At 45.0% G+C, this 20633-nt stretch overlaps 1 protein-coding gene across 4 annotated transcripts; it reads left to right on the top strand.

Moving 5' to 3' along the window:
* Window positions 1-322: 322 nt before the first annotated feature.
* On the top strand, window positions 323-19884 carry C12H14orf93 (chromosome 12 C14orf93 homolog). 4 transcript variants are annotated; one of them, XM_061157790.1, is made up of 7 exons: window positions 323-397; window positions 10567-11381; window positions 13698-14018; window positions 17736-17797; window positions 18024-18127; window positions 18772-18884; window positions 19151-19884. In XM_061157790.1, exons 2-7 carry the CDS (start codon window positions 10782-10784, stop codon window positions 19568-19570), a joined length of 1620 nt encoding a protein of 539 aa, XP_061013773.1. In that variant the 5' UTR covers window positions 323-397; window positions 10567-10781; the 3' UTR covers window positions 19571-19884. The 4 variants fall into 4 exon arrangements, with proteins under 4 accessions (XP_061013773.1, XP_061013770.1, XP_061013771.1 ...); XM_061157787.1 differs by having other exon boundaries at window positions 345-397; window positions 10362-11381; XM_061157788.1 differs by having other exon boundaries at window positions 361-481.
* Window positions 19885-20633: the final 749 nt, after the last annotated feature.

Below are 20633 nucleotides of genomic sequence, written 5' to 3'. Positions count from 1 at the left end.
TTTTACTGACTAGTTAACCGAATTTAGCAAACTGTCAGAGAAGGTGCTCGCTTACTGGATTGTTATGGTGACAAGGGCCAGGGTTCACTGATGAAAAAACATGGGAAAGGGTGAGAGGAGGCTGAAAAGTGAAAGGAAGGGGAGAGAAGTGCGGAAGGTGCCAACCAGGTCGCCCGGGTCGGAGCGGAAGGTGGCCGGGTCGGGGGTCGAGCGGCCCTTAGGGGCCCCCTGGGGCCCGCGCCTCGGGCGCTGCGCGTGTGCTCACGGGCGGGGCGCCCCGCGGCCGCCAATGGCCAATCCGGGCTGGCGTCCGGGGAGGGGCGGGGCTTGCCGGCTCGGGCTCCGCGAGTCCTCCTTTTTGCACACACACGAATACAAAGAGCCATACGACCTTCGGGTATCCTTTTTCCATTTTTTTTCTCCTTAATCTTGTGTGTGTATTCAAGTTTTTTAAAAAATAGAGATCTGTGGCAGTGCTGGGGTGAGGAAACTGTTGCTAAGGGGAATGTGCGCTTTCCCCCATTTCTTTTTCTGTCTCTCTTCCTCTTTCTTTTTCCTGGTCAAGGTTTTAAATATACCAAGAAGTTGAGAAGCAGGATGGCCGTGTACAACTGTTTCCAGCCAAATTTATAGAGATTTTTTTTTCTTTTTGCTATCACATTTTAAGAACTGGTAAATTTTTATAGTCGAGGGATTTTTAAAAATTTAGCCTCTTGGGAAGTAGAGGTTTCTTTTTGAAGCGGGCCGAAGGGATAATGTAAATTTCTGCCACAGGCAACGTCGAAGGAAACAGATTTGAGGCTCCCTCACAGAGCTGTTTGCGTGCGTTTTACACACCCTCTTCCAGAACCAAAACCAAGTGGCTTGAATGTGGCAATTGTCCAAGGCCAATAGGTTAAAAATGTTTGTATTTTATAATTGTGACACTCATTTCCCTGGGGGAGGGGTCAAAGCCCTTTTTACAATGTGTCTTACCCACATTTTTCATGAAGACTCTGTGTGTGTGTGTGTGTGTGTGTGTTTTGAAGCAAATAAGTTCGTAAAGATTTATCTTGGGGTTTTGTGCTTTGTGTATATGTACAGTGTGTGTATATGTGCCGTATCAGATTTTGTTTTTAAAAGCGACTGCCTTCGGTTTTATGTGTGCAAAGCAGCCCCTAGGATGTGGATTTTTTTTTTCCTGTTGTGTTCCCAAATGTGATCCAGACAGGATTTCATGTGCAAACTACAGCCTAGAAGCAATCCTATGCATAGAACTACTTAGGCACTTTGATTCTATGTGCATTTACTGTATTTTTCTGCTCTTCTAAAGTATCAACTTACTGAATAATTAAATAATTGCTAGGGAATATACAGTCCACGTGGCAAATGAGGGTAAGCAATTTATTGACTCTGGTTTAAAGCCTTCTTTAGTGACTGTTTTGCCTAAGTGGTTTTGCTTTTTACTGTCTCACGTTCTTAAATGTACAGCTGTGTATATTTTGGCCTTTATGTGTGGTTTGGTTGGTGTGTTCAGAAGGGAAGTTCTCTCTTGGCTTTTTGACAAAATGGTCGTTTATAGGTTGGGATTTGTTTGAATAACTCCACAGCTGACAAAATATCAGGAAAATAATCCAGTCAAGTCCAATTCTCTAAAACCGTTCTTGGTGGTGGTGATGGGGGAGGGGCCAACAGGAGGCAAAGGCAAATAATACATAGGAGGGATAAGAAATGCATTTTGGTTACCATGTTGCATTTTTGGAATGAAAAACGTTCTCCCTAAGATAAGAGTCATGGACAGAAGTGCTTGAATTAGAGGGCAACATGCTCAGGGCAGTACCTCCGGTTACAGGAGTCATTTTCTCACTTAATTCTGTTATAGAACCACTGTCTCCTATTAGGAGTCATACGGAAAGCGTATTCAAATCTATATTGGCAGATTGGAGTGAAAGGATAGGAAATATATGGGGAGAAACTAGAATGTCACAAATTAAATAGTGATCACGAGATAAAAAAAAGGATCTACTGTCGAGTTCAAATTTCAGAACAACAAAACCACTGTAGGATGGTAATACAGTTCCATCCCCCAGTTTGCGTCCCACTCAGTTTGAAGCTGTATTTAGGACACCTAACAATGGCGATAAAACTATTTGTACAAGTCTTGACATTCACTGTAATGAATGCAGCCTGTGTGACCTCTCTGGGTTTCTTACCTGTACTGAGTGCATTTCTATTCCCTAACAGTACAAGTCAGATGAGTCTCAAATGTGGAGCATTCCACAAGTTTAGACCTGCATATATGAAATCTAGTCAGAGTCTTAAAGTAGCTTTGTGATGGCAGTAGTGCTGGAATTATTAATAGAATTTTGCTCTTATTCTCCCCACCCCGCAATTGTACGTCATCACGTATACTTTTTACCTTCTCCAAGACAGCTCTTCCTAAAACGGTACACAGCCCAAGCCCCTGTCTTCCTAGGTTAATTGATTTTTACAAGGAACTTAGGCTCCTAGCCAGTATTCTTGCTTTGAATTTCTTGGTAAGAGAATTCCTCCCACGAATATATCGTTGGCTTGGCCCCCCTACCAAGGCAAAGCAAAGCTAAACTCGGTTGATTTTGCTCTGGAATCTGCGGGGCCCATAGAGATGAAAACTTACTTGAACTAAGGGCAACTGCTACCTTGCTAGTGTTATCGGAAAGATCTGTAGCTGAGGCCGGCAGGAACGAAAAGCCTCCCACCACCTAATGTATGAGGCCGATCTGTAACCAATGTACCTATAATCGTGTACACGCAGCTCTGTGAGCAGCAGGCAACAAAAGGGAGTAAACAAACAAACAAAAAATCAAGCTAAAGATGGCGTCTAGCGGCCTTGAAAAAGCCTCGCAGTCGTGTCCCTCCCTAAAGAGGCCCCTCCCCTCCCTGACTTGTTGAGTGATTGTGGATTGCAGCCAGTAACTTCCCCGGCCTTGCTCCGCCCCATCGTCCAACCGCCAATCACCAGGAGCCCGGAGACTGGTGAGGCGGGGCCTCCCCGCGTGCGCGCGCTGGCAGGGTACACGAGCAGACACCGCCTTCTTCCCTGGCCGTGAGCCGGGAGACTCGACACAGCCGAGTAGGCTGGAGCTGCGGGAGAGGCACACGCGGTGGGACACCAGTAGGGCAGCCAAAGCTGGACCTCCTCGGGAACTCCCCCGCCATCCTCAGCGCTTTCTTGGCCCCGTGGCAGTTACCCACGGTGATCCAGCTAGATCTCCGGCCGCGCCTCGGGTCAGTCGGCCGTCTGCGGCGCTGTGAGGAACACCCCTTCCTCAAGACCCCCAGGGCACACCGTCTGCCCGGGGGCTCAGTGACGGGTCGCCCTGTCCCCTGCGGCCCCGAGGGAAGAGCTCAGCTCTGTTCCCTCTTCGCGCTGCTGCGCTCGCCCTACCTGTAGTTGAAACACTCTCTTCGGAAATGGTTCTGTTTTCCCTGGTGCCCACCTTGTCATCTTTGACTAATATTTAATCAGCTAACATTTACCAAGGGCTCGCTGGGCATACAACGCAACTTTGGGAGCTAGTTGTTCATTTTTCAGTTTCTCCGGAAATGCAGGAAGAGCCATAATGTCAGGTATATGGGTATGAAAACCTTACACCGGTCATTATAATCTCACCAAGTTGCATTTTAGCAAATGTAAAGAAAAGAGATGGTTTAACACTGGTACTACCATACAAATGTACTTGAAATTTTCGGGTTATGTGAAATACTTTTCTTAGGATCTCACTGTACTCTCTCGGTCCACATCTCTTTTTTTTTTTTTTTTTTTTACCCCTAAAAAACATGGTCTTAGATTTTCTTTGTTGATCTTTATTTGGGTCAGTGTTTCAAAATGTAGAAAAAGACTACTAATGATATTTCCTTACCTGCTCTTGTGTGATAAAGAGCTCATCTCTGATAGAAGTAGATTTTTTTGAGAAGTGAGACGTGTTTTAGCAGATGAGACATTTTGCACCTTCAGGTGGAGGAGCAGGGCTGACTGGCACAGCAGGAGGTTTAAGTGGCCATTTTCCTTTTTATTTCTTAAAATGAAGATTATGGTATGAATTGCTGTGCTTTCAGTAATCGCATTTAAGGAAGTCCATTGCTGGCCTGACCCTGAATGAGTCAAGGGCCCATTATAAAAACATTTATCTTCTGAGTGATACCATAGACTACACATCTATTAGATAGTGAGGAAACTTTTATTTTTCCTAGTTTGGAGGTGAACTCAGTCATGCAGAAAATTCAAACTCAGAATGGGTTGAAGCAAGCAAGGGAGCTGCCAAGAGTATGATATATTTAGTTCTAACAGAAATACATGTGACTTGGGAGGAAATGGATAGTTAAGATTATGGACAGCCTTACCCTGAACTGTCTGTCCAAAGATGAGTTTTCATTCTTTATCTAAATATTTATGAAAAAATATCAAAATTATTGAAAAGCACATTTTCTAGGCTCCTTTCACATTATTAAAATTAGACTGATCCTGATGAGCCCCAAACACAGATTTTGTGCACGCTTCAGTTTGACAGTTGCTGTCATTTTGTGTTGGCAAGTTTTTGATAGGATTGAAGATCATTTTAACATTCTAATTCTAAAAGTTGATAGCATTTTGCAAAAGGCATATATATTCTTCAGTGATGGTCAGTCTTAGTTCATTCCTCTTTCTTGAACAAAAATGCAAACTTGGTTTTAAAATAAATCAGCAATCTGAAATTGCAAAAGTTGACAGTATTAATGTTTAATAATAATGGTATAGACACTGCTTGGATAATTTATTCCAATTAACCATTGCTTTGCCAAACATTCCACGGATTGCTTTACAGGTTATTGTATTAAACAGTTATACATTTTGAGAAGTAAAATAAAGATAGCAGAATAAAGTTTAGGTAGGTTAATAATGTTGGCAGAGTTAAAGGGGCTCTGAAACTTTCAACTAGTTATGGAAAAAGCAAGAATGATTATGTTAAGTCTGCAATGTTAGAAAAGAAGGATTTAATAGGTTGTAACAGCAAATAATGCAGCACTATCTATAATAAAGTTCTCTTATCAGTTTGAATTGTTCATACTGAGGAAGATCCGTAAAAGAATGTTTCAATAGTGTACATCTTTGTCTTCATTGCTCCACATCAGTGAACCTTTGCCCCTGCATTCATTTTTTTCTTCTCTGCTGACTCAGAGAAGAGCTCACCTGCCTGCCTTCTCACATTGGGAGGATCCTTGCTAGAAGAAAACCTAAATCCTTTCCTAATATGTTCATCCTTTCCTTTTTCACCGACCTTTTTTCTTTCTGCTTTTTAAGTATACTGAGGCTGTAGTGCCCCTTCTGACTTCCTGCTTCCTTCCTTTCATATCTATACTCTAGAAAACTTGACTTCATGTCTTGCTTCCATATTCTCTCCATCAATTTCTCTTTCATCCAATGCATAGTATTACTTCCACTACCAAAAAACAAAAAAAACTTACTAGTCAGCACCAGTGACCATCACAGACAAATAACATGCATTTCCTTAATTTTCATCTTGTTTTAACCATTCTGCTGCACTTGTCACAGTTGATTACATCCACTTGTTATTCTTTCTACTTTGGTGTTCCTAACACTTTTTATTCCATCTTATTGAACATTCTTTTTTTAATGAAGACTTTTCCAAGGATTGGCTCCAAGTGCTGTCCTTGGCCCCTGCCAAGGACCTTATACTTACTCCTTGGAGAGCTCATTCACTCTCTGAGGTTCAAATATAACCTCCTGCTAAAGTTTCCAAGTCTGCATTCCAGCTCTGACCTTCCTCTTGTTTGTTTTTCAGCCCTAGCCAGTTGCTTTCAGAACATTCCATTTAAAGATGCTGCCATCAGTTTGATATTTAACATGTTATATAAATACACATCTTTTCAATCATGCTAGTGGGCCTCTCAGCTTCCTCATTTCTATCATTCTGTCAGTGTTACCATCTTCTGACCCTTAGGTTTACAGTCTTGAAGTTGTCTTAACCAGTCCCTCTATCCCACATGTTTATTAAGTTAAGGAATAAGATCAGTCCTTTCTCTAAGATGTTGAACATATCCACAAATGTATATTCTTATCACTTCTCTCCAGGATTTAACAGCCTTGTAATCTCTAACTGTTCCACTTTAAGTGTCTTAAGACAGAGGTCAGTAAACTATAGCTCGTAGTCTAAGTCTGGCATTACACCTGTTTTTGTTGGCCCCATGGGCTAAGAATGGCTTTTATATTTTTAATATAAATATTAAAATGTAATATTCTGTGACATATCTGTATTAATAAAGTTTTATTGGAACACAGCCATTCCTATATTTATGTATCATCAATGGCCCCTTTGTGCTACAATGGCAAAGTCCAATGGTTGTATCAAAAACCACATGGCCAGCAAAGTCTTAAGTTTATTTAGTCCTTTCCAGAGAAAGGTTTGCTGATCCCTGATCTAAGAGTTTCCTTAACTTGGTTTTCAAAGCCCACTGTCAGCTTTCTGTACTTTGTATATAAGCCCTTTTGCTCTGACCTCTCACATGTACCCTGTAAAGGCTGTGATGTTTGTTTTTTTCCTCTCACTCACCTTGTCTTCTTACCACCGTACCAGTTCATCCTATACCTGCTCAGGTCTCAGTTGGAGACTTTTCTTTGATAAGACTCCTTTCTCACATGGTTTCATTCTGTTGATCTTTCTATAATTTTGAACTAACTCAAGATATCTCTATTCTGTACTGTATTTTTAGCCACTTGTGTATATTTTGCTTTGTTCTTTAGACTTTTGTTCTTACATGTGCTGTAAGCTCCTTGCGTATAGGGACTTTATCTTCCTTTCACTTGAGTACTTGGAGGTGGCAGTCCATTTGGTGACTCATCTTTTAGCATGGCCTTATAGAGACAGAATTTTTAGAAACACTTTTTAAAAAATATATATATAACTTGCTCATCTTCTCTAATGAAGATACGTGTAGCTATTGATACTAGCATTTTAAATCGTTATTTGGTTAGTAAATATAATTGTGAAATGTTCCTTTAATACCTGCCAACCCCAGTTTCCTTATCTTTTTATTCAGGGTCTTAGGTGTTATGTGAGAGACTCTAGCAGGACCCAGGGAAACTAAATCAGAAACGATGTCCATAGATACCCCAAAAGAGTTATTTGAATGCCCACAGTGCTACACTGCACTGTACCAGGTTTTATAGACAGATTAATTCAAGAAAACACGTATTTGTTGCCCTAAATGTGGCATTCTAAAATGGATGAAGTTAGGTTATACCCAAAGCTGAAAAGCAGAAAGAAACTGAGGCACAGAATTGTAGAGCAGGTTAGTATGATATTTTATGTCAACACAAATATGAAAATATATTTAGCATTAAAAAAGAGCAGAGTTGGGAATTCCGTGGTGGTCCAGTGGTTAGGACTCCGAGCCTCCACTTGCAGGGGGTACAGGTTCCATCTGTGGTTGGGGAACTAAGATCTTATATGTAGCACAGTCAAATAAATAAATAAACAAAACTAAAAATGAGTAAAGTTGAACAGTATCCTTAGTCTAAAGCCAGTTTGTGATAGCAAGTAGTTACAAATACTGTTTTCTCAATTACCTTTCTAATTTGCATCATAAAAGGTTTTGTACTGATAAAAGCATCTTTGTAGACTTGAATTCATTTCTTACAACTTTAATATTGAATTTAGAGGGGAAGCTCCCCAAATTCTATCTCAAGCCATTGCCTTTTTTTTTCTTCCCCAAAATGAGGACATCAGCATGGATATTCAGGATAGGAACACAAAACGTTTCAGGAATCAGCTGTTATGTGTGGAGCACTGACTATGTGCCAGCACTCTGTTGGTGCCTTTATATATATCATAAATAATCTTCACAAAAACACTCAAAGTGGGCAGAGAGGAGGTAGAGAGCCCCAGAGAACACTGAGGCCCAAGTTCAAATAGCCCTTAAGTGGTGCTGCATGATGAGAACCCTATTTTTTATTTTATTTACTTATTTATTACTCCCATCTCAGTGCTGTTTTGGGAAGATGACCTGAGAAAGACCATTTAAGGGGACAGAAGGGCTTGAGGCAGGTACAAGGCCAGCAGGGGAGAAGGCCTCCTGCAAAAAAGAGCATCTGGGGCAAGAGTGTAGCAGTTGTCAGTTTGATCCCAGGAAGGATACCTACTGTTAGTCCCAACGTGATGCACCTTAGTTTTTTAAAAAATTTTTTTAAAATTGAGGTTTATCTGATGTACAATATTATAGGTTACATGTATATAATACAGTGGTACACGGTTTTTGAAAGTTGTACTCCATTTATAGTTGTAGCTATGTTCCCTGTATTGTAAAGTATATTCTTGTACCTTAGGCTTCTCAGGTCCCGCAGTGGTAAAGAATCTGCCTGCCAATGTAGGAGACTCGGATTCGATCCCTGGGTCAGGAAGATCCCCTGGAGTAGGAAATGGCAGCCCAGTCCAGTATTTTTGCCTGGAAAATTTCAGGGACAGTGGAGCCTGGCATAGTCCATGGAGTTTCAAAGAGTTGGACATGACTGAGTACGCACATACACACATATCCTTATAGCTTATTTTATATATTACTGATTTATTCAATTTTGGGGGGGGTATATTCCCTGGTGGTCCAGTGATTATGACTCTGTGTGCTGTCTCTGCCCAGGGCCTGGGTTCAATGCCTGGTTGGGGAACTAAAATCCCACAAACCGAGTGGTGCTGCCCCCCAATTTTTTTTAATTGAATTATAGTTGATGTAAAATAGTACATAAGTGGCAGGTCTTAATTTCTTACTGAACAAATCCTAAACCCAAGTGGGCGATCATTTGCATATTATCATTCACATAACTTTCTTTTTCTTGACAGCATCCATGTTTCAGGTTAAACTCTTTGCATGATGTTGGTTTTAAAAAAGTTAAATCCCCACAGGAGCGTGTAGGCCCTTATTTAGGAAGGAAAAGGATTTATTAATGATTCATTCATAATTGACTTGGGAATTGCTTAGTGCTTTCCTTTAACCTTTAGTTTTAATTTGACTTTAACCTTTAGATTTTTAGGTTTAGCTCTGCTTTCCAGTGACTCTAATGATAGAGAAGCAGTAAATGGATTTGAGTTACGTTATTTCAAGAAGTGAATATCTAGCACAGAAAAGCATTTCTTCGATATAAAGGGTAGAAAGAGCAAATTAAAGACTATTCTTTAATAACCAAATGTAATTAAAATGCATTGTCAGATTTACATTTTAGTACCTCAGAGGCATTGATATTGCCTATTTCTGAAATGAGATTGCTGATTCAAAAAAAAAATAAAACCCCAAATTTCTGTATGTGGAAAATTCTCCTAACCTCCTCCTGTCCTTTTAATTGTGGTGTTATGATATAATTTACAGGGTAAGATAGAAACGTATCTCTTGAGGAAATTGTAAACATAAGATTTTGTCGCTTAGGGAGCTTCAGGCAGAAAGATTCTTTTTTTCTATAATCAAGTGTCATTTAGAAAATGACAATATGAAGTTCCTTGGAGTGTTCTCAGTGGTACAAACCCTCCCACACTTTTTTTCTTCTTTTTCTCCTGGAGTAGTTTAGGCGCTTAACTACAGTGATTCAGAGGAGAGGCAGTTTGGTTTATCATTGATATTCTGATCTCTCTTTTTGGGGGCTGGTTGTGTGGGCAGAGTGGTAGCATGGGGCTACTTAGAAACTCCCGTTCAGCTCTGCCGCTCCCTTAAGCAGCATGAGGAGCGGAGATGAGGGGCCCTGGAGGTGATTTTTCTGGGCTTCCAGCTGGAGCATTCAGAACAGTTAGCTTCTGTTGCAGAGGCCGGAGGCCCAGGTGTACAAAGTGTGAAAGTAGGGGTCTCTGCAGCCCTGGTTAGGGAAGCTCAATTCTCCCATCCAGGTTTTCCTTTCATTTCCCTGCCCATCCCCAAAGCATTAATGATATAACAGTGTGAGGTTGGCAGCGTCTTGGGGGCTGCATTGATTGGCCTCCTCCTTATTTAGGAGTGTTATTCTGAATGCATCTGTATGCAAATTATAGAGATCGTAGAATCATGATTCTTTATGTCAACAAAAAGTGGTATCAGTTTAAGAAAAAAATCACATGCACACTAGATTGAAAGTAGCAATAACTGGTTTCTGCTGTCTTCCCCTGACCTTGAAAAAGATATATAAGTTTTCTGCATGTCTCTTCTCTGGCCCTGGGTTAATATGTGTTTCCTAGAGCTGTTGTGTGAATGAGATTAACCTACGTGAAGTGTTCTGAACTCCTTAAGGAATGATGTCAAAGCAATAAAATGCAATACTGTTATTACAGCCAAGATAGAGAGGCGGAGAAGACAGATCTACATTTTCTTCCTTAATCTTCTAATCTTTCCAGATGCCCGTGGGTCCTGTAGAGTCCCCTCTCCATTCCTTAGTTTTGGAGTGGTGGGGGGTTTCATGCCTTCCACCCTCTGAAACCGAGTTCCTCGGGAAGGCCTTCGTAGGCCCACCCTATGGGGAAGGGGTGAGGGTGACCCCCCCAGTGTGTGGGACTAGGGCAGCCCAGGATCTGCACAGAGAAGGCCCTCTCCACTCTGCAGGACAAGAAGAGGCAGCCATGGACTGTGTGCGCCTTCACGGCTAGCCCACTGCTCCTTCAGAGAACCCAACCCCGGGTGCCCAGGCTGCTCTGACCACCCTCCATGAGGAAGGAAAGTGAATCGAGAGAGGCCAGCGCTTCCTGCGGTCCGGTCGGCTGGGGACACTTGTGGAGCAGCCCAGCAGCGTGAGCACCGCCCTTCCCGCCTCGACAGCCATGTCCTTCAGCGCCACCATCCTCTTCTCCCCTCCCGGTGGCAGCGAGGCCAGATGCTGCTGTTGTGCGTGTAAGAACGAGACAAGTGGGGCCAGCTCAGGCTGTCAGGGCGGGAATCCTCCTCCCAGCACCCCGATCACAGTGACGGGACACGGCCTGGCTGTCCAGAGCTCCGAGCAGCTCCTGCATATCATCTACCAGCGGGTGGATAAGGCCGTGGGTCTGGCCGAGGCGGCGCTGGGTCTCGCCAGGGCCAACAACGAATTGTTAAAACGACTCCAGGAGGAAGTGGGTGAGCTGAGGCAAGGGAAGGTACCCGCCACGGATGAAGACAGGGAGAGTCGGGCACACAGCTCCCCGCTGGAGGAGCCCGGGCCCCTCAAGGAGAGCCCCGGGGAGGCTGGCAGGGCCGTGCCGGCTGCGGAGGAGGAGTGTGACAGTGTGGGCAGCGGCGTGCAGGTGGTGATTGAGGAGCTGCGGCAGCTGGGAGCGGCCTCGGCGGGGGGGCCCGGACCCTTGGGCTTCCCGGCAGCTCAGAGAGATGTGCGGCTCCCGGGATGCGCCCTGACTGCGGGCGAGGGGCCCCCGATGCTCAACCCCGTGAGTACACAGCACAGGACAGGAGCCGAGCTGCTCCCCTGTGCCCTTCCTGGCCTTCCTCTCTCTCTCTGTCTTCTCTCCACCCTTCAGCCTTTCTTTTGGTGGTATCAGTGATGCAACAGCAGGGTACCCAGTCTCCTTTGTCATCAGGGAGAGTCAGCCCTCCTGTGTTTTTCTGAGCCCGTGGCCTTTCTGGTGAAAGGTCATTGCTGGCACGAGTGGCATCGGGGCTGCCCTGCCCTCCCGCTCTGTCGCGCCGCGTGGCACCTTCTCCACAGCTGCCTGACGGCTCCATGGGCTCTGCCTCTCCTGGCGAGGATGCCTGCCATGCACAGACGACTCATTCATATTTGATCACGGGCCCTCTGCTTGCCAAGAGGAATTCAGGACTAGGAGAGAGATGGGGATGTGAGGGGAGAGAGGCAGAGATGGGGAGGGAGAGCAGGGAATGAGGGAGGGAAAGGGCAAAGCTAGTAGCTGACAGGTGCAAAAAGGGAAAGAGGCCATTGGAAATGAAGGGTTCAGAAAGGAGAAAAAGTGGAGAAAAAGCAGAGGAGAAAGGTGAACCTAAGTGAGAGAAGAACTGATGCAAGGGAGAGAATATGAGGTAAGGCAGGAGGGAAGTAGAGGAAAGGAAATAAAATGAGGAAAAATGGGCAGTTGAGAGTTTCCCTAAGAGGATAATAACACGTACGGAGGAAGAGGGAAGCCAACGGGCCTGTTTTGTGAGCCGGAAAGACATAGAAATACACTGATATTTCAGCTTCTTTACTGCTCAGGGCCATATGAGCAGGAAAATCCTGGCTGAGGAGAGTAAAAACTGAAGAATGTCACATGGAAGTCTGGAAAGGAGATGGAGCAACTCTAGAGATCTCAGAGATGTGAAGCTAACAGATGTGTTGCCACTTGAGAGACAGTGGGAGGTCTGTCAGCTCCCATCCACCCTCTCCTCCACCGCGTCCTCCCTCTGCCCTCTGTCTTTTCCTCCACCCTCCACGACAAGGCCCGACACCCAGGCAAGAGCAGAGCAGCAGAACGGGGGGGCCTGAGACTCTGAGCCCGTCTGCTGGACCTGAGGAATGAAGGCCACCTCCAGGGTCATACTGCAGCCGGGCACTGCTCCACCAAGGCCTAGCTGCACGGGTGGGTGATGGCCCCGAGACTCGGCCCAGTCTGCCCCCCAGGGACTATCCTTGGTTTGGGGCTGTCGGAGGAGCTGCTGGGAAGGTGGGAGGAGGCAGGGAGGCACCAGGCCCGGCAGTGCCCTGAGCTGTGGTTCTTTCTGGCAGGGAAGGCTTCCAAGCCGACAGGATGGAATTAGATTTCACAGCACAGAAAGCAGCTCACAGGTCTATAAATCTCAGCCTCCTCCCCCGCTTCTTTCTGTGTTTTTTCCCCCCACTTTCACTGTTTTGTTTTCCTGGCTGCAGAAATCCCCCTCCTTTCTTCTCCTCTCCCTTCCTCCCTCCTTCCTTCTCCTACCCCGTGTGTCCTTGAGTGAGGGCACAGGCAGGCAAGCCGATGTCAGGGCAGCGACTGTCGGATGTAGCCAGGGCAGGATCAAGGTGAGGGCACCCTCTGGCCCCGCAAAGGGAAGAGGGCAGGGCATGGGGAGGGGGAAGGCAGTGCCAGCCTCTCTAGAGGTTTCTGACTTTATATCTCCCTCCTTTGCTCCCATTTTTCTGTTTCTCCTTCTTCTTGTTATTTTCTCACTCTTTCTCTTGCTTGGTTTTCTTTTCTTACCATCTCTTTCTCCCTCAATCCCTTTCAAGCAAAACACTTACCTAGCTACCTTACCTATACTCAGGTGCAAAGCATAAATGCCTACTCACAAATAGAGCATCAGAAACATGCCTTGTCCTTACAGTCAGTCCTGTGATAATGACCCAACATGAGAGGCCCCGTTGAGTGAAAGTTGCTCAGTTGTGTCTGACTCTTTGTGACCCCACGGATTCTAGCCTGCCAGGCTCCTCTGTTCATGGGATTTCCCAGGCAAGAATACTGGAGTGGGTAGCCATTGCCTGCTCCAGAGGATCTTCCCAACCCAAGGATGGAACTGAGGTCTCCTGCATTGCAGGAGATTCTTTACTGTCTGAGCCGTCAGGGAAGCCCAAGAGGCCCTGTTCCTGCAAGAAATGTTTGCCCCACGTTCCCACCGGAGTCCCAGAGAAACAAGCCATGAGCCACTGAAGACTGGGTTAGATTCCCCCGTTCCCCACTCCCTGTTCATCATACTTACCAGTGAATGATGGTTGACCAGGTTCCTACAAGCCTGGCTGGCTAATAGGGTTTTTTTTTTTTTTTGTATGTTCTTAGCTGGTGGACGATTATGTGGCCTCTGAAGGTGCAGTGCAGCGGGTGCTGGTGCCTGCTTATGCCAAGCAGCTTTCACCAGTCACACAACTGGCGATCCAGCGGGCAACCTCAGAGACCTCGCCAGAAAATGGAACCAAGCTACCGCCACCCCACCCTGAGGACATGCTCAGTGCTGCTGCCGCCCTGGAAGGGACTTTGGAAGAGTCAGGCCCTGGGGGAACTGGGGAGCTGAGACAGTCTCTAGGGTTCACTGCTTCCCCATGCAGGACCAGAGGGAGTGGGCAGAAGAACTCCAGGCGCAAGCGGGATCTGGTCCTCTCTGTGAGTGAGCTCAATTTCTATACCTTTTTTTTCCGTCTGGAGAGATAAGTGAAGAGTGAAATGTGGGTTGATTTTAAACTGTCCCATGTGGAATGAATGGTATCCTGAAGCCTGCTGGAATGGGAAGGGCAAGGAGGAGACAGACTGTTCCCTAGCCCCAGGGACAGACCAGCCCCTTGCTATCAGTGGAACTTGTTTAGGCTCTTCCGGATAGATTGATATCTTCCATTTAAAGATAAGGGTATTATGTCATGTCTCCTGGTGATCTCATAATTCTGATGGGAAGATCTTTATGGGGTTCAGCAGATTGACTGCAGCAGGATAGCACTAGAAACTGCCTGCAGATAACCAGTGTTCAAGGCAAGCAGCAGGGGCTCCTTGGGCAGAAAGGCCAAGGTGTCTTGAAGTGGTCACATACCCCAAAGATGCAGAGGACCACTAGACACTCAGCTCAGGGATAAAGGTTAGAAGGTTCTGGTGATTCTCAGAGCTCTTGGCAGGGAAGGTACTGGCCTGAATCAGTTCTGCCTGAAACCTTACAGTGGCTTGGAGTCCTGCTGCTGCTGCTGCTGCTGCTGCTGCTAAGTCGCTTCAGTCGTGTCCGACTCTGTGCGACCCCATAGACGGCAGCCCACCAGGCTCCCCGTCCCTGGGATTCTCCAGGCAAGAACACTGGAGTGGGTGGCTTGGAGCCCTAGTGCATCCCTAAACATCCTACAATCTACAGGATCCCCCGACCCCACCCCCACCCGTTATCCAGCATCATTAGAGTCAAGGTTGAGAAACCCTGTTTTAGGGTGACCACAGACCTTTGGATCAGCTCTGTCACCCAAGATATCTTTCTAATGGAGACTGTAATGGGTCTCCAGTCTCTGGATAATAGCTTATGAGGTAACCTGAGAGTTCTGGTCAAGGGTGGTGGTCACCACTGACATCCAGTGAAATCTCAGCAGAGTATAGAACCCATTTCTCCTTGTTACAGCCTTAGTAAAGATTGGAAGTGGCTGACTACCATTTATGCCTCCTTTATTTATATTACTTCTTTCTCCTTTTTTCTAAGAGATCCTACTCTTACTCTCTCTTTCATTTGTTTTTACGTTGATAGATTCTTTTTTTCCCCCTTCCAGAAGACACATTCATAATCAGTATCAGCTGATTTCTAACCTTTATTTCAGATTTTGGTTACGTTCATGACATGTCACTTATCAAGAATGGGGAGTAGGTTTAGTTTTTCTGTCATGGATTTCTAGTCCAACAGGACAGTGTTGTTGCCAGTGACAGAAATGGAGGCTTATACCTAGAAGTACATTTCAAGAGAATTCCCCCAAATTCTTAGTGTTTAAATCAGAATATATGTGTGATAATTACAGTTTGCATAAAATCAGGATTTTTTTTGGTCAGTTTAATTCCTCTTGTGCCTACTGCCTACAGTGAGAGGTCTAGTGGTGAGGCTGGGCTTCTTCCTGCCCTTTGGAGAGCTTGGCACGGTGCCTTCTGGGAAGCATGCTCAGCCTTCGGTGTTGTAGGATGTGAAGATGGGCAAGTGGACCAGTCAGGGAGTCTTGCTTCCCATCACAGAGAAAGACATAAAATGCTCTTGTGTGAGTCTGTGGGTTCAGAGGGAGAGGGATGGTTGCAGATCTTCACTGTTCCAACCTGTAGCTCTGGGAAGGAATCCGAGAGTCATCTCTCCAATCTGTTGAGGCTGCTGTAGGTTGCTGCTCTGCCAGGGATCCAAAAGGCCCAAATCAGAACCTTAATTCCTTGGACTGCTGCAGATCCAGCCACCCATTGGGGAAATTATTTATTTTTAGCTTGCTCAGGAGGCAAGTGAGCCAGCATTCTTTAGTCTTAGCACTTATTATTGGCTAGAGTATTTTCCCTTTTCACTTCAAGCTTGGTTTGATTTTTATCAGCTGATCTCTTCCAAGTCAATTGAATTGGAAAGCTATGCAATTTCTCCCCCATCTTTTTTCTTTTTTTGCAACTCTTCCTTTTTTTTTTTTTTTTTTGCAACTCTTTCAAATTCTTTCTGAAGCATTCACCCATCCTCTTAAGATTTCTCAAGTTTGGACTTCTAAAAGGTAAAATAACTATATCAGATATGAAGCTAGTACAACTCTTTTTTTATAGAGTGGAGAACCTAGTCATAAAGTTAACAGTAATTTCCTAAGTTGATATAGTCAGTCAGCCATAGGCGTAAGAGTCGAAATTGGGCATTTCTGAATACGAAGCTGAAATCCTGAGATCAGCATCCCATCAGTTTGAGACTGGGTAATTTCCATTGACTAAAGGACCTTGGATGAAAATAAAACAGCAAAACTAAATTTAATACGGAGAAATGTAAAATCCTGCATTAAAGTACAAAAAAAAAAAAAAAAAAAAACCAGTTGCAAAAGGGTGGAAATAGTAATCTGTGTGAAAAATGGACTTGAGCTGACTACAGGCTCACTATGAATGAACCCTGTGACACTGAGTAGGGATGGGGTTGCTAAGAAAGGTAACAGCATCTTGGGTTTCATTCCTAGAAGTATAAAGTTCTACTCAGGGAAGTAATGCTCCCTTTGGCCAGACCTCAATGGGTGAGTTAGATTCAGTTCCAGGTGCCATGTTGTAAGAGGAACACTGGCAAACCAGAGCGTCATAGTTTCATGAGAAGTCTGTCTGGCAACTATGTCATGAAGAGTGGTTGAAGGACTTGGTGTTAGACCAGATAAGAGAAGACCACTGGAGAACATGGAAGCTGTCTTCATACTTCAGGTGCTATTAGGGCAAAACTGGGGTCTGATTTTGGAGTATCTAAGGCAATTTTTTTTTTTTTTAACAGTTAGAGATGTTCATAGTAGCTGAGTCAAAAACTAGTGAGAGCCCCTCATTAAAGGTATATGCAAAGCTGAAAGACAGCCTGTTTAATGATGAAAACGGATAGTTGGGTGACAGTGCCTCCAAGTTCCCTTTCATTTCACATTTCTGTTATTTCAGGTTTGTGTTTTTTGGACCATGATATGAGGACCCCTGGGATTTGTGGTAATGTGCAAAGGCATATACCTGGGACATTTTCCTGGGTCACCAGTTTTACTGGAAGATTTTGGAAGACATTTTTATGTTAAGAGAAATACACATACATTACCAAAATTTTTTTTAATTTACGAGAGTAAGGGGTTTCAATGCAGGAGATGCATGCAAGAGACATGGGTTTGATCCCTAGATCAGGAAGATCCCCTGGAGTAGGAAATGGCAAACCACTCCAGTATTCTTGCCTGGAGAATCCCACAGACAGAGGAGTCTGGCAGGCTACAGTCCATGGGGTTACAAAGAATCAGACATGACTGAGCTACTGACTGACTAAAGGGGCTTCGAGAAATGTCTACTTGAAGTAGCCCTGTTGTATATTTGCTTTCTCCTTGCTATTAGAAGTATGTTTGTGGAAATATTTGAAAACCTGTATTCTAGTGACCACACTCTCTGAGAGCAAGAGCAAGACCCAGAATAATTCTGAAGGCTCCACACAAATTAAGTGAAAAGGAAAAAAAAGTGTGTGTGGGGGGGTGTCCATTAGAGACACTAACGTGGGTAGGCTCTCTGGCTAAACAAGGGCATCAACAGAAAATGGTACCTAGGCCATGGGCAAGATTCATGCAGAAAACCCCATAGGGACCAGAGAAGGAGTTCATATTTGTTCCTGGCTTGATTCTATGTTTTGTTTGTTTCCCCTAGAAATTGGTCCATAATGTGCATAACCACATCACCAATGACAAGAGATTCAATGGGTCTGAAAGGTATGATCCTCTTGAGGGAAAAGATCATAAGGAACTTCGCCAAGGAGAGGGAAGCAGAGGGGGGCTGCTCCAATATAATAGCTAGGCTAGGGCTTCCACCTCACCATTCCCTTTGCGTTGCGTCTTAGGCCATGGAGGGATTTCCCACAAAGTTGATTAGTGCTAGGAATCTCTGTCTAGCTTTTAAAATGCTGACTGTCTTATTTACTTTCTTCTCTTGTGGCAGCATCAAATCCTCTTGGAATATTTCCGTAGTGAAGTTCCTTCTGGAAAAGCTCAAGCAAGAGCTGGTAACAAGTCCCCACAATTACACTGACAAGGAGCTGAAAGGTGAGAAAGTCCGAGTTAACTTGCACCCCAGCCTTTCTTCATCCCCTGTTCCTGACCAGAGAAGAGGCCTATGGAGATTTCTGATTTAGGTGGCTTTGAAAATAGTGGACTTAAAAAATTGGTTTGGGCTATTTTTTCACCTAGGATTGTCTTTTTATTCCCCTACTCAGTCTGAAATGAAAATGGGAGAAGGAAGGGGCTAGAACACCATCATGTATGATGCTTATACAGAGTCCAAGTCTCGGGTGTTATGAAAAGGAGGTTAGAATCCAGGCCTCCCCTTTTGTCCCTACATACCACGTCCTGGGTTTCCTACTTCTTGTGCTCTTCTATTATTTGTCTGTAGCATTAAGAAGGTGTCTGCTGAAAAAGTACTTGTGATCTGCTGTCAGCCGAGTAGAATGGGGTAGGTTTGACTGCGGTTGGGGGAGGGGAGTTGCAGAAGCATCAGAATTGTCTTTTTAGAGATGCAGAGGGGCAGAGAGAGCTACACCAGAGAGGAATGAATAGATGCTGATGGGTATGCCCAGAAAGCCCATCGTGTAAAAGTGGTTCTCCCCTCTTCCATCTGGTAGTGTTACGGCAAAAATAAAAGGGGCTGAGGGCCCCTGCTTTCTGCTGCCTCCCTTCTCCCTCCCCACCAGGAGCCTGTGTAGCCTACTTCCTTACTAAGAGGCGTGAGTATCGCAACTCCTTAAACCCCTTTAAAGGCCTGAAGGAGAAAGAGGAGAAGAAACTTCGAAGTCGCAGATACCGGGTAGGTTTCTAGGCTTTCCTTTCAGAAAAGATGCTAAACTCTAAACCCTAATAAGCCACAGTGGGAGGGTGTGGCCTCTGAGAACAGGATTGAGTGGAGGAGAAGGAAGACAGGAGCCAATTCTAAGATCTGATTTGGGTTCTCTTGAGAACTTAGTTCTCTCAGGCACAGATTTTTCACAGCTTTCCTCCTACCCAAACCCTTTCCCCAAACCTAATGCGTGGTGTGTTGCTCTTCCTAATCTCTGTCCTGGGCTCCTACCTTAGCTTTTTGCCAACCGATCCAGCATCATGAGGCATTTTGGCCCTGAGGACCAACGTCTATGGAAGGATGTGACAGAGGAGCTGATGTCAGATGAAGAGGACAGTCTTAATGAGCCAGGTGTCTGGGTGGCCCGGCCTCCCCGTTTCCGGGCCCAGCGCCTCACGCAGCTCTGCTACCACCTGGATGCCAACTCTAAGCATGGCACCAAAGCCAACCGTGTATATGGGCCTCCCTCAGACCGTTTGCCTTCTGCTGAGGCCCAGCTTCTTCCACCGGAACTTTATAATCCTAATTTCCAAGAAGAGGAGGATGAGGGAGGTGATGAGAATGGCCCCGTCTCCCCATCTTTTGACCAAGCCCACAAAACCTGCTGTCCTGACTTGAACTCATTCATTGAAATCAAGGTGGAAAAGGATGAGTGAGATCTAAAAGCAAGAATAACTCTGGCATCTGCCACTCCCCATGTTCCTGAAAGGGGTGGCCACAGGGCTTCCCAAAATAACGAGATGCCTTCTACAGTCTGAAGAAGCAAACCCGCCTCTCTTAACACAGTTTCCGCTGGAAGTGGAAGCTAGCAGCTCTGGTGGGATAAAAGGACTTATTTTCATGGGGGAAAAAATACCCCCAACTGTGAATGGCAAGCCCGAAAATGCTTATTTACCTAAGCATAAACAGTGCCTCGGAGGAGCCTAGGATGAGAAAAGGAGTATGGGTCAAAGAAACAGGCCTTCTTGACATGTGCCCTGGTCTCTGAGTTGTTTTTTTCTGCTAGTTTCACTCAAAGCTCTGGGGAAGAGGCCCTGGTGGTGACTTCCCCCATTGCTGGTCTGGCTCTGCAGTGCAAGCAGCGCAGCACGGGCCAGGGTAATACTCCCACCTGGTGGACAGTTTCAGTCATGGACTCGATGCTTCTGAGCAGAGCACAAGCTCCGCACCTATTTGGAGTTGGGATCTAGAAGTAATAGTTATTGTTTATTCAATTATATAAGGAAGCATTTATTATTCCTGACTTACACATGAGGAAATTAAGGCTTAAAGAATTCCCCTGTCGCACCAGCAACTTCTTTCCCACCGTGTGACCAAGCAGTATATGCGGTCATAACTACCATAACTATATGGTAGTTGTCTCTTAGTTCTGTCAGCCAAACTGTATTTTGAGGAAGGTGTATGTGTGTTTGTGTATGCATAAGCACAAATTCAGAACATACACACACACACAGAGAATGTGTGCATTTTTGGATAGACTGAGAAGTAAACATAGCTTTCTCTTTGTTCAGTCAGTCATATAACATATTGACTGCTTACTAGGTGTCAGGTACTGTGCTAGGTGCTCTGGATACTCTGTTGAACAGGCTAGATGCTGAGCAGAAGTTTTATCATCTAGTCAGGAAACCAGGCATTTAAGTAGGCAATGAAATGAACTGTGATAAGTGTGATGAGGGGGGCGTGTATGCGCCATGGCTGTGTACCACAGGGGTAGCCAAC

The sequence above is a fragment of the Dama dama genome, chromosome 12 (genome assembly GCF_033118175.1).
Source record: "Dama dama isolate Ldn47 chromosome 12, ASM3311817v1, whole genome shotgun sequence".
Lineage (NCBI taxonomy): Eukaryota > Metazoa > Chordata > Mammalia > Artiodactyla > Cervidae > Dama > Dama dama.
The sequence above is the reverse complement of the archived record's forward strand: the minus strand, read 5'-3'. Positions and strand labels throughout refer to the sequence as shown.

What these genes read in the sequence shown, in the direction of transcription:
- C12H14orf93 (XM_061157790.1), top strand. Translation starts at nt 10,782, where the DNA reads ATGTCCTTCAGCGCCACCATCCTCTTCTCCCCTCCCGGTGGCAGCGAG. An exon ending in AGCGGGATCTGGTCCTCTCT is followed by an intron (nt 14,019 to 17,735) that starts GTGAGTGAGCTC and finishes TGTTTCCCCTAG; the next exon opens with AAATTGGTCCATAATGTGCA. An exon ending in CACTGACAAGGAGCTGAAAG is followed by an intron (nt 18,128 to 18,771) that starts GTGAGAAAGTCC and finishes CCTCCCCACCAG; the next exon opens with GAGCCTGTGTAGCCTACTTC.